Below are 14,569 nucleotides of genomic sequence, written 5' to 3'. Positions count from 1 at the left end.
ATCAACAGCAAATCTGCTATTCCAATGAGGATTAAAGATTTCTGCTTTCATACATTATACGAATGGAATACTTTCAATGGTATACATTTGTTGCCATGTGACACAGACATGCTGTTCAGGAATTTCACAAAAATGTTTCAGTCGCAAACTCTTGAATACCTGCGATATTAATTCTTTTAGAGCTGTAAATTTTCCCACCAGAATTTCAGAGTAACATTTTACCAATTTTTGTGAATTCCTTCGTAAATTTTTTTTTTCAATAATTTTGGCTCAAATGGACATAACTTTTCATTGGATAGAACTTTAAACCAAAATTTTGGGAAAATTTTAAAAAAATTGTCAAGATTTGAGTAAAAGTCGTTGGAGTTACATTCTGTAAAGGCAACAAAAACTGACTTTGGCCTTCAAAGGGATAACTCTAGATGTTACAATGCATATTAACATATATGTGCAACATTTTTACCAATTTTCATGAATTTTTTGGTACTTTTTTGATCATTTTGAATCAAATTGATGTCACATTTCACTGGCTACAATTTGTTATCAAAATTTTGACAAAAATCTGAAAAAATTGACTGGAGTATACTTTCTAAAGGTGACAAGAATTGACTTTGGCGGTCAAAGGGTTAATGTTTAAACTGCTTGAGATGAGACAGATGGACGTGACTTACATTGCATCAGGCTATCTAACAAGCTGAGTTTTCAGCATTCCCCACCATAGCTGTGAATGCTAATCTGCTGTTGTTATCTTGACAGGGCAAAACTATAAAGGTAGACGTCTCGCCAGCCGATGAAAACAGCTCTGATGTCGTCTTGGAACGTTCGATGGATTCTAGACTTGAACATGTGAGTTAAACTCTCGTGCACCTTTGTCTTATGTAATATCTTGCCAAGATATGGCTTGTCAAGGAAACTAATCTAACTGCTAAAACATGACATTGTGCAATTTTTACCCTTGTCCTAATCCTAAAGGGTAAATTGCTGTAACGTTTGATGATTTTTTTTCCGGTGTTGTTTTGTAAGACAATTGCAAGTTCTCATCATACTCCCTGAAGCATGTTGAAGCACCTACTACTGTCGTTGACATTAAAAAAACAAAAACAGTGACAAAATAATCAAAAGTTACAGCTACTCATCTTCTAAAATCAAAAACATCCTAAAATGTTAGTTCTATTTATGAAAAATACCTTCGTGCCGTTCCACCATCAATCACTGTCTCTGATATGTGTCTCTTAGCGTTCTGTATAATAGCACAAATTTGATTACGTATATTTTTAACAAAAAGTAGTGGCACCATATCAGCTTCTAGGTTGCTTGATTTTTATCCATTTCACAGAATCCAACCATAATTTCAGGGTCAAATATAGACAATTGGCATCAAGATAATTTTTTTAAAAATATCATTGAAAGAGAAGAACACTGTGAAAAGCTTGACAAATTTATAGTACATTGCTTAAATATAGGTGTCAATTATATGTGCAACACTGAGAGCTGACCCTATATTTCAGGTTGACTTTGGGTGTATATTACAATTCCTAAGTGTGAAGAAAGTCATTGAGATCTTTGCATCCATCATTTTGGAGCGGAGGATCATCTTTACTGCCAAGAAACTCAGGTGAGAGACTTTTTTCATGGACAAAATCGGTTTTCGTTTTTGTCTCGTGCCTTTGAAGCCAGCAGATGAGGCCTGCATGAAAAATAGATTGTATGGCGCCCTCAGTGGCCAAATGTCATTTGTTTCTGTGAGTAATTTAATGTTCTCATTTGAACCAGTGATAGCCAGATTTCACTATGTCTCTACTATGTCTGATTTAACCATATTGTTTGCACTAGTGAAAATCTTTGAAAGTATGCAAGAAAGGGATGAATTGGCAAAGTAAAAAGCTGGGAAATGTAGAAATGTTGAGACTTAACTTTTCATGACATTTTCCCTTGACGCATCATAACACATCAAAGTTATGTCTCACTAATTTGGGGGTCCAAATCATGACTTATGCTATGATGAACATCTCCTTTATCATCTACAGTACATTATCCGGTTGTATCCATGCGTTTGCTGCCATGCTGTATCCGTTCACCTGGCAGCATGCCTACATCCCAGTGTTACCCATCCACCTGATAGAGATGTGCTGTCTGCCTACACCCTACATGATTGGCCTGCTGTCGATCTGTATACCCCAGCTGGATGACCTGGAGTTAGATGAGGTAAGAAACATCCAACAATCACTCACACAAGGCGCTATACATATTGTCCTGATTCTATTGAAGCAGACCGTACTCGATATTGTAAATACAGTACTGGTACATAAGAATTGAATTGCCCGCCTGGGTGACTATGGAACTCTGAAATTTCAATTTTGTTCAAACCATGATTTGTAATCACAGTTACATCATTAATATGCAAAAAGTAAATATTTGTCTCAAAACTTCAATAAAACTTTTGGATTATGCACACTGTTACTTATTAGTGGTTTGTTACCACCATTGTTCAGATATTATAAAATATCATATAACAAGGGATCTAACCGCAAACTTCAGAGATAAAGACAGGCCTCGGTGCACAAAGACAAAATAGGTATTTTTCAAAATAGGTATTTTTTTTCAACATCAGCAATTGCCCTGTGGGTATTGCTAACACAGCTACAATCACAATCAGTGTTATCAATTTAAGAAGTATGATGAAGTAGAAATAGTACGAGGTGGGAAAAGTAATTGATTCCGTCCTTTTCCTGCGAGACTTGTTCAGTTTCAGACGAGTTTAATCCCCAAATCACTAAACTTCATGTTGAATATGATTTAGATGATTGTAATGATGAAAATTGCAGTTGTAGACTGTAATTTAAAATTGTATTCAAAAAATTCTTGCATCAGTATAGATTTAAGAATAAAACGTGCTTGCTATTTAAATATCCACTGCAAAACAAAGCTAGAAAGAGATCAAATGTTCCACTGTCTAACAGTACGTCATATTGATTCATTGGATTAGGCCTTAGTTGTGAATTTGGATGACCAGAGTTTTGTGCGAGCAGTGGGTGATGAGCATACCATCTTACCAAAGAAAGTGCAGATGGCCCTGGAGAAGGCACTCACTGGTGTTTACCGTGACAACCATGAACACAAGAACGAGGATGACTATGGTGAGTGATAAAAAATGCCGGTATGGCTCTGCACAGTCAAATGAATAAACTTGGATTACTCAACTTTGAATTTTTGGTACAGAGCCTAAAATGTTTCACAGAATATTCAATCTTGTCTGGCAGCACACAGAGCTGAAGTTATGCACAGTTGACCAGTATTTCAGCATGTTTCTAAAAAGTCCAACAACACAAACTACTTTTCATATCAAAACAAATTTCATGAAAAAGCTCACAAAACAGTGACTTTGATGTCCCTTTAAGTTTGTGTATATTGAAGATCAACAATAACCAGAGATGGTATAAAAAATCTCACATAACTCTTTGTTTGTTAACAAACTTGACAATTTGACGACCCCAAACAGAATACACAAACAAGACTCCCACTGGCTTACCGTATGTTGCAAAGACATTCATAAACATACCGGTAGCTGACTATACAGACAGACCTGACACTGACTGTTGTGACACATTGGTGTCTTTTAAAAGAATCTTCTCAGTTCAGTAGTTATCAATGATAATTGTTGACCTTGTCACAGTGAATCGAATCAGGGGGTGAACAGATTTGGTGACTGGAATAATTGCTTCATCTAACTTTTTTATGTGATTTTCCATTAACGCACGTCTCAGTGAAACAGACCAGACTATGAAAAACGATAGGATCATTTTGAAAAATACTGCCATACTGCTCAAAAGCTGAAATTACAGATTAAGAAGGCAAAAATCAATGCTAGATTTCACTGTATAAAGGTAATTAAAAAATGAAGATTTGATCAAGTTCAAAAGTCAATATCTTTGTCACCTTAGATGCTGATGAAATGGTGTCAGAGACCTTTGTCCGTTTGTTTGTGGAAATGGTCGGCCACTACAGCAAACACATGAAACAGTTTCCCAACGGCAGCATCCACTTCCAGAGGGAGGCATTTCAGAAGGCTCATCCCTCCAAGAGCATCCGGAAATTCCTGGAAATCTTCATGGAGACTCAGATGTTCTCTGTCTTCATTCAGGAGAAAGAAATAGAGAGAATGAAAATATCCACACAAGGTGAGAGCAGCTATTAACCCTTTCACCACCGTGGTTTGTCCCAAATCCATTGTTTTCTATGGTAAAGTTGGACCTGTATACAGGGAACTGGGGGTGAAAGGGTCTAAGTCAAGATTATGTTGTGTTCGGGGGAGAAGTGCTTCTTTCTCTGCTGGTTCATCGTTTGAAAATGTAAAACAATCATTTTACTTTCGATGTATTTGAAAATTGCTTTAGTTTGTAAACATTTTGCCATTCCTCATAGACAAACCACTGTAGCAATCACTACAGGTAAAGTTTCTATAGCGAGGAACATGTGGTGGAAAATTCTAACATTTTGCATTAAAATGAGAGATTAGACCCCTCCATGTATAACCCTTTCACCCCAGTTCCTTTTGTAGAGGTCCAACTGTGCTGTAGGAAACAATTGGATCGGACCAAACCATGATGTTGGTAGGGTCAATGTAAGGATCTTGTTAAAAAAAGCTGTTGAAGATAATATGGATCTGTGACCATGTATTGAAGTATAAGCACAAGGTGCATTGTATCAGAACTTTGTCAGTACCAATGGTTAGATGAAAGCCATTGAAATCATATGTCAAAGGGCAGAGAAAATGGTTTGTGACAGCAACACAGGTGTAGAACAGACATTTTGTCAAAATATCTTTCAACATAAACTTACGTCACATGCTATATTTATGACAGTAATAAACCTAAACTCGTAATCGGTGGTATTTCTGTCGTTAAATCTTTCAAACATGAAACCTATAAATTCAACTGTTTGTGCTTTCAGGAACGTTTGACAAGAGAGTACAAGAGTACGCTGAGGTGTCGTCCGTCATGCAGTCCAGCAATCCTCTAGCCAAGCTTGGAATCAAAGTAAAAGCCCTCGGTAAGATTATGAAAGGTGCCAATGCCAAGGCCAAGAAGCAGGAAAAAGATCGAAAAAGTGTATATGAAGTATTTGAGACATGACAGGAAAATAGTTATTTCAGCCTATGAGGAAAAAACAATGAAAAGAACAAAAAAGAATGTCAAACATTCAACATGATCATGCTTACGTACTAATTTGTTCTGTAAAAGATTTTGTAAATCATGAACAGGTCTGATGTATCATTACCATGGTATTAAGGTAGTATGCGCCTCGAAAGTGAAAGACTTGAAGTTTTGCTCAAACTTTCCTTAACACTTTCACTGCGTAATTAATTTTTATACGTGCACTCCTGTGCGTAGTTTTCTATGGGTATATGGCCTTATAAATATTGATTTACATGCATGTGCTATATCTTTGTAATTATTTGAGTATTCGGGCAATTTTTTCATTGAATATTGCAATATGACAGAGCATCATAAAAATGCACAAAAGGTCATGTGACACACCTTGAAGATCACGTGATCATGGCGGCCATATTGGATTTTACAAAAAAAAATCAAAAAATGTTGCATTTTTTGTTATTTCAATATATAAATGTATTTTTCTCAGCGTAACACTTTAAAATTACGACTTACGTTTTATCAACTCAAATTCAGTAGGAGGAACTCATACGCTAAACAATTCATTCCCGTAAATGAGATTAATATGCATATTTATTACAAGTTCGTCTTCGAACAACAGGTATCATCTGACATTCAAAAGAGAGCTATGTTCTATTTAAGCTTATATACTGATAGCCAGTCCGATGTGTAATTGTCATTGATAGATTGATGTTGTACAACATCCACAGGATACCCCATCAACGTTTGTGATGTCAGTCACCGGTCCTTTGTCGCACTTTGTCGCATGCTCAGATTGCCTACCTTCCTGTCAGTGCCTTGCTTGCGATCTCTGTGTTTGCTCAACTGGTTTGGGAACATATTCAAGTTCTGTATTAGAGTTGTAATTTGAAATTTGACTTCCGCCATCTCGTCGAGTTCAGTTTCAAGATCAGTGACAATTCCACTATTAGTGTCTAGAAAAACATGCTCAAGGGCTTTGTCGGTGTTAAACTGTGCCCGCATCGCCATTTTTAGTCCCCACGGACACCGTCCGGGGGGACTTATAGGTTTGGTCATGTCCGTGCGTGCGTCCGTGCGTGCGTGCGTGCGTGCGTGTGTGCGTCCGTCCGTCCGTTCACACAGATATCTCAGAGATGCAAGAAGCGATTTCATTCAAACTTGGTACAAGGATTACTTCATATGTCATACAGATGCACGTCGATTTGTTTTGGGATACGATCCAATATGGCCGCCAGGCAGCCATTTTATTACGATTTTTTCATGTACAGAGCCATAACTCAGACATGTTTCAACCAATTTTATTCAAAGTTGGTACAAGGACATTGACCAATGTCATAGATATGCACGTCAATTTGTTTTGTGATACGATCCAATATGGCCGCCAGGCAGCCATTTTATTACGATTTTTTCATGTACAGAGCCATAACTCAGACATGTTTCAACCAATTTTATTCAAAGTTGGTACAAGGACCAATGTCATAGATATGCACGTCAATTTGTTTTGTGATACGATCCAATATGGCTGCTGTGTGGCCATTTTGTTACGATTTTTTCATATACAGAGGCATAACTCAGGCATATCTCAACCGATTTTATTGAAAGTTGGTACAAGGACATTGACCTATGTCATACATATGTACGTCGATTATTTATGTGATACGATCCAATATGGTTGCTAGGCAGCCATTTTATTACGATGTTTTCATGTACAGAGCCATAACTCAGACATATTTCCACCAGTATCATTCAAAGTTGACATTGACCTATTTCATACATATGCTCGTCAATTTGTTTCACGTCATGTAGCAGTAACATGTCAATTATTGAAGTTTTCGTAAGTAGGCTGATATGTCAAGAAATATGTACTGCATCAAATTCATGAAACTTTATACAGATGTTAACCGATGTTAAGCTCACATTGCTTTAACATTGAAAAAGACATTTATCAGTGTCATTTTAATTAATTTGTAATTGCATAAGTAATGAACTTTCCTAATTAGGGTGATATAGCCACAAATTAATACAACGTCAAATGTGATGAAACTTGATACAGATGTTGATCTCATAGTGTTGTAAATACTGCATCAAACTTTATGAAATATGGTACCAGTGATAATCTGTTAATTGTTAGAATTGTATGCAAAAATTTTTTGCAACACCCTGTTGATTAATTCCTAGTTGACTCATTTTATGAACTTTAGGATGGTGGCCTACATTGGTTTTATGTTTTCATCACCATGGAACTCATTCTTGGCCATTGAGCGCCATCTGTATCAAAGTATTTTTATCACAGACCTAATTAATGAAGAGGACTCTATCCTCTCTGAGGACATGTAATCAAAGTACCCATTATTAACAAGTGGGGACTGTGTCATCAACGATGACTTGTTGAAATACCCTCTGAGAGAAAAACAACAACCCATCACACGATCCTTACAAATCACGGCTGAGAAATGACCGAATATGGCGGCATTTGTTTACAAATTTGGCGCGCATGCTCATCTAGGTTTGACCTCTACCTCGTATACTACGCTAGGCTTGAGGAAATAGTCAACAAACATGATGTAGATCAAACAAAGCCACGTATATCGAACGCATGTAAACGCGTACGTTCTTGGCGCGTTTACGCGCCTCCCGCAGTCTGGCCGTTGGCGCAGAATGCGCCTTCCCGCGGTGAAAGTGTTAAGGAATCTTCCAACCATTCTCTTTCAAAATCAGGAATAAAAAATCGGCGGTCATCTTGCAAATTTTGGTGCTAGAGAAACAACCCAAGATTTACCGATATTTACAATTTAAAATGGCCGCCATACTTGTGTTAACTCTATGAAGAAAACTAAAATCTGCGAATTTCGATAAACTAAGCTGGTAAAAAGTTTTCTCACACCAAGAGCTTTAAAATGAACCCTCACAAGTGGTATATCAGAAAAGAATTGTAAAAGTTTGAGAGTCAGAATATCTGTCCCCGAGGCGCGATCTACCTTAAACGGTAGTTGGAGCATTAGGGAAAGTCATGATTTTCATGAGATAATATTCTACCTACAGCTTACACGCAAACAATACCAACACTGTGTTGACACATTTTTTGTGCACTTAAGTATATTTTAATTAAATATTTAGTGTTTTTAAAAATGTATCAAAGAATGAAAAAGTTTCACCAGTGCCACACAGATTTCAGCAACAGCTGCCTTCGTCCTAAAAGGATGTAGGATGTACAATGTATCCATGAGGTTTGCAACATTACCGACTGACTGGAGATTATAGTCATAACCAGCCACAAATATTTATGCACCCTCTGCACATCAAATTATTTATCCGCAGAAGTTTTTCTCCAAGTGCAATATTTTCTAGTTTTCAGTATAATCCAGTAATGCTTAAACAAAATATCATACACAGGATTTTGTGATATTGTTGATTGTTGAACTCATTGTATGTTGAACTTTATATGAATATTTTGCTCTGATTGTCATTTCCATTAATGACGACATTACTTGCTCATCCACACCACGAACCATTATTATGGTTGCAAGCTTGACATGACCAAACATATTCAAAGAATAGTATATTAACTAGATTATGCAGGTGATAGATTGGCTCCAGTGATTCAGTCAATCTCAGCATTTTGTGAGGAAACTTTAAGTTTTTTCAGCTATTTCGCAATTATTTTACAAGTCATCAATCAAGAACTATTGAATGTTATGTCACACAAATGTCATTCAGTAAATGGCATTTAGCATATCTAACACAGTATAGCTGTACCGTCATTGGGATCTACATAAATACATGTTTTCAAAACATAGCCAGATAGATCGTATCTTATTAATCACGTTGAGAAAAGTTCTCTCATGGGTGAAAAGTATGATGGCATAATCTAATGATTTCATGCGGCTTATGTAGCTTGGTAATGCTCAGAACACCATGTTGCCGACAATGGAATATGCATACCGGTACATCTATGAACTTTCAGTACTATACTAAGATTTGAACTTTTTCTGATATTTTCTTTTGTAAAACCGTGATACACAAAATGGTCTCACAATTGACTTTGATAGAATTTATGTTGACACAGAACCATTTGTGTTGTGTAATTTTGCTCTTTTTAAACTTCATAGCTCTTTTACAGTACCTTTACTGTTAAATGTATTTTTTGGCATTTATTTCATGTTTGTAAAAGTAAAGTTTCTCGTTCAACTCCCAAAATTGAGTGAAAATGCCATCCTATCAACAAAACCTCTATGTGACTAACTGAACTTCCGTTCAGACTGGAATTCATTATCGCTAATAACTTGGCATAATCTAAACAGTGGTTGTTTTGGTAAAGATAATACTTTATATTCAAACAACTTTATATGGACAAAAGGTGCACTTGTTGGCAAGAACAAACAGTACAGAAATATCATAGCATAATACAGTTATTATTCGCATAGCACATTTTTATGAACATCATACCCACTGTGAAATGCTTTGCAAGTAATTAATCATGGTTGATATTTCATTGTTTTCATTTCGTCATAGGCTAATGTTTCCATCTTTCCTCATTTCCAAGGTAACCGTGTTGTGGAGGCTGCTAATGCTAAGTTGAAGAAATGAGGAACCACCATTCCATTTTTGTGTTGTCACACAGTACACTACATCTCATCTCTCATCAACACAACAAAGTGGACTACATTCGCTAGTAGCGTAAACCACATCAAAGTATCACCATGGTCAAAGTGCCTTCTCATCAGACATTAAGGGCTTTTTTCCAACAACAACAGCCAAGTTCATTGCTGATATCATATTAGCCTGTAACCATGATACATGTAAGTCTTGCGGATATGTCGGAAAGTCATCAAAGAAAACATATCATATTGTTCTTTCAATCATCTTGTTGCAAGCAAGTAAGGCAAATGGCACACCAATATCATGGTCAAAAGGTGGACACATATCTGTGTTATTTAATGGTAAATTCCATTTCAATTTCAATTGCTAATGGGCTCTTCCATTTGTAAATAGGGATGATCCTATTCATCGTAAGATAATCTTGCCATTAAGTCACTGTGACCTGTTAAATTGTAAAAATTCACGCAATCATTTGTTTGTCTTTACAATGAACCAATGATTACTAATTGTAAATTGCTATCAAGGTCACAATTCACAAGGAAGAGAAGATGGATGTTATCAGTTCTTTCAGCTCAAGCACACAATACAACAAGTGTTCTACATTGTGGTGATGATACTTACCGGGATTTCTACCAACAGCTCAACAACAGTTACTATTTTTGTTTTCATTCACTGCAACCACATGTACAGTATTGACAGTAAATTTGCTTCAAGTTCAGTGCCTTAAATGAAATCATATCTCCATATACAGTGGTATACATATATGTAAATAGATTCAACCCCGTCATTTGAATCTTTGTGGATGTTACCACATCATGGAAACTAAATGGTAAGGAAGACTTCCAGCTGCTACACAGAAAATAGTAGCTTCAGTAGGGAAAGTATACATTTTGTTGTATAGAATAAATATTATCATATATGGCCTCAAAATTGTTCAATATTACACCAACATAACATTACAAGTACTCCAGTTCAAATCGGCTAATTTTACACAAATTTTCAAAGCAATTTCAAGACTTACAAATTCAATACTCTCTTTCATTTATGATATGCAAGAACAATTTATAACAGAGCAATATTGTTGCATGATACTGATAGGTCAATATAGATCTCCAGTTGTACTTATTTTCTTATATTGACCTCTTGTACATAAACAGTGAATCAGATATATTTTAGACATTTTTATTGCGCAGTTATTCATGTGGTATAGCCCATTAAGTAATGATACTCGCACAATATTTAAATCGCGGAAGAGGAATGCAGTGTTCTTGAGAGTAATAATTTGTCGGTAGTTGTCATCAAAATCTCTAAAGCAACAAAACTGGGCAAAAATTATTGAAATGCCACAAGTGCCAATCCAGTGTTGATGACGTAGTCGAAAGCACAATCGGTTATATGCAGGTGAATTATCTACATGTACAGTACACTATAGCCAAGATATGACATAATGGAGATTTTCTGTTAGAGACTTGTGTTCCCTGTTATTCTATGGAATAAACTGTATGTAAAGGACTCTTCAAGAGTATATGAGAATATTGTGATTTGGATGACGATGTATATGAAGATTACAGAAAGACAGAGTGTACGGAAAACCGTATTAAAACAGGAAAAAAGTGGGTGTAACACTTTGCTTTGGATTTTTTATGAGCATTTCAATATTACAGACAATAAAAACACATTGTAAGATGTTTTTGATTGTCAGGTTTGAGAGAGGGCAAAGTCAGTTTTGATGTTTTGTATGTCAATGGAAATGAAATGTGAAACTTTATGAAGTCTTTCTTTATTCACATTAACAGTATTAAGAATCACCGTTGTTTTTTTTTGGTAAAATAATCAGTGTATGATAGAGGTTGATCTCCTTTTTGTATCTGTTATCATCCATAGTGGGTCAGTATACTGGTATATTGAGGAACCATCAAATGTTAACCTAAGGAATTCTGTAATAGTCTGTAGTATGTTTCTGCCATTCAATGAAAACATTCCAGAGCTAATTTGTATTACAAGTATGACATGCTCTTTGTCAATACGTTATGTATGGAGTAAACAATCAAAGACACAGGGCATTTTGTTCACTTATTCACATGCCAAGTGTCATTATTTTTTTTTATACAATTTGCAACTGCAGACATGCTCATCTTTGTAAAGTTAAAGCATGTGGTTTGTTGTCATGTTCGGTTTTCATCAGTGTACAAACAGTCAAGTTTATGTGCAAGGCAAAATAGCCAGCATGACCCGTAATGACTGAACCTGTTTGAATGTTTCACATTGCTCCAAGCACAGTGTTATTTTCCCAGATAAATATTTTCATTTTCTTCTTTGTCGGAAGCAAACGGCTTCCCTTTTCACATCTGTTCATAGAGGCTAACTCTTATGTATTGCTTGTGCACTACCAACTTGAGGTCAAAGGTTACACCGTATTTAATTGTCGAACGTACACAAGATCTGGCTTTTGGCTTGAGTGATAGTTGCACCTGATCAACTACATGCTGTGGCTGGCATGCATCAATTTGTACTCGCACAAAAATAAAACTTGAAAAGTTCCCAAGAAGTTGTTTCCGTTGTGTACAGTTGTGTGGTCTTTATTTCTACATTGATGCAGCATCTTGCAGCTGAATTTAATTTTTTCTCTTCAATTTTCCGAAAGTAGAAGAAAATTTATATTGATACACAAGAGTCAAAAACAGGCCAAATTTTAATTTATGGAGTGTGCATAATTAGTAGCAATAAGGTGCACCAATGCAAAGTTGTGAAAAACATCACTGCTTCTGCAGACTGCTACAAGTGTACTTGTATTTCATAAAAATCACTATGACATGGACACCAACCTGTAAAAGCGTAATCCTTCCATTTTATTGAAACAGAGGTTCAGTCATGCATGTGACAGAGTTTATGATTGCCATCAAACAAGTTATTACTGGTACATGTTTTCAAATGACAAATTGAACTTCAAACCTGTATCATACAGATCCGTATATAATAGCGCAAAGAATGGCACTGCGATTTCATTCTTTTCATTTCATTCATGTTGTAATATTGCAACCATTGTTTATGGTTTACTACTGCTAAATAAGTATCAGACGTCGACTTGACCATGTTCATATTTTTCTGAGAAAATGATATAAAGATGTTGAAATGTAAACATCATCAGTTCATATTTTTGATCTGTGAAATACAGATGACTTTCCAATGTAATCTGGATTTTTACTGTTAAAACCCCATTATCTGTATCTATTTGCATTTTACCTACCTCCAAAATACCGTCCAATTTTGAGAGAGATGTCTTTGTATCATGTTAGTGAGTCCTGTTGACTATCTGTATTACAACTTTTGTTGTTGTAATTATTGCCAATGTTTGGAAAACATTCTGTGATCACACGTAGGTAAGCATTTAAGTTGAATTTGATTTCAAACTATCTTATGTGGAAAAAAATGGAAACAGATACAGCTAATTGGGCTTTAGTCTGTGAAATTCAAACATAACATCCATTGTACAGCAATATAACTACATTCTTGAAAACATTTCTGATTGTAAAATTGAAATATCAGGTAAGAACAGCTGTCATAGTCCTGCTTCAAACTCTTGAATGAAAAGCAACCCCTCTGTGAATCAATGAACGTTGTGGTCCCAATGATAATCTGCTCTGTTCAAATCATAATCTGGTATGGAGTAGGAGACCATTTCATTCTTCCTAGCCTCTCATTTGTTCATTCCTGTATTCAGCATTTCCAGGAATGAGCAACAGTATTTCATGTATGGTGGTGAAATTTGTATGAAAATCTAATTTAAGCAGATAGGTGAATAAGATGTGCTAGTATACATGTTAATGTTAGTAAGACCTTTGGAATCTGGATATGTTTTGAGTAATTTAAAGGAATGTACCAGTATTTCACCTTTTGAAGGTGTCTTCTTTGTGAGAATGGTGTCTTCTCCAGGGAGGGTGCCATTACAAGGGGAGAAAAGCTCACCCAGTTTCCTTCTGTTGTATACGGATTGTGCAAGTTTTGCTGTGAGGACTCGGTACACAGAATGTTTACTCAGTAACGAGCAATTTTTTCAGCTATGATTTGTTTCTTTTGAATGTGCAATCTTGAATCTTCTTTTCATGACTTCTTTATGAATTATCATGAGTCTTCCGTGAAAGTTTAAGTTAATTTCTTTTACTTTTCTTCTATGTTCGTTGTTATTTTTATTGTATGATTAAGTTAAACTTTCTTTGCAACTGTTTCTCTCTGTTTTTGTCGGTGTGTTGAATGTTTGGTATTGTACATGAAGATGTTTAACAAGCTTATGTTTATGTCTATAGTTTACATATTTGTTCTCTTTGTACAGCTTACTAGTCCAGCAAGACAAGCAAACTGGAAAAACTAGCAACTGTACATGGTTTTACAGACATTTTTCTGCTTATTGTAATATTTCCTTCAAGTATACAAGATGCGAAATAAAAGATAGACAGGTGAAACAGGTTGTGTAACAAAAGATAGCGCTTCTGTACATCCAGTTTGTGTCAGTCTTCAGTAGGAAGTCATAGTAATTTGCATATGAGTAGCCATCAATGACATATTACATATATAGTCCATGAGCCAGACCCCCAAAATTGGTCGATGGTACCATTTGGTGGGCAAATTCCCCCATACATTTTCTGAAAGCCCGAAATCTGAACTTTCTGAAAATCTTTGGTGGACATGTCTCAGAAGTAGCTTTCTGTCTCAAAGTTGTTGTCATAGCAACCATACTAAAAATCTTAAAAGTTAAGAATACTATACAAAACTGACTATTTAGTGAACAGCAAAAGATATTTACATGATTTCATGACACA

General features: G+C 35.8%; 1 protein-coding gene across 4 annotated transcripts in view; it reads left to right on the top strand.

Annotated features, from left to right (window-relative positions):
• The window catches only part of LOC139136110 (DENN domain-containing protein 2B-like), a 47,928-nt gene extending 33,716 nt beyond the window's left edge, over positions 1-14,212 (top strand). For all 4 annotated transcript variants that reach the window (XM_070703888.1, XM_070703892.1, XM_070703902.1 and 1 more), the window contains exons 8-14: positions 757-846; positions 1,509-1,615; positions 2,028-2,205; positions 2,987-3,137; positions 3,942-4,178; positions 4,951-5,049; positions 9,697-14,212. In XM_070703888.1, the coding sequence (XP_070559989.1) occupies positions 757-846; positions 1,509-1,615; positions 2,028-2,205; positions 2,987-3,137; positions 3,942-4,178; positions 4,951-5,049; positions 9,697-9,740 (906 nt within the window). In that variant the 3' untranslated portion in view covers positions 9,741-14,212. The remainder of the gene's footprint in view (positions 1-756; positions 847-1,508; positions 1,616-2,027; positions 2,206-2,986; positions 3,138-3,941; positions 4,179-4,950; positions 5,050-9,696) is intronic.
• Positions 14,213-14,569: the final 357 nt, after the last annotated feature.

Source organism: Ptychodera flava, chromosome 1 (genome assembly GCF_041260155.1).
Source record: "Ptychodera flava strain L36383 chromosome 1, AS_Pfla_20210202, whole genome shotgun sequence".
NCBI classification, from domain to species: domain Eukaryota; kingdom Metazoa; phylum Hemichordata; class Enteropneusta; family Ptychoderidae; genus Ptychodera; species Ptychodera flava.
Note: the sequence above shows the minus strand (reverse complement) of the source record. Positions and strands in the feature narration are given on the sequence as shown.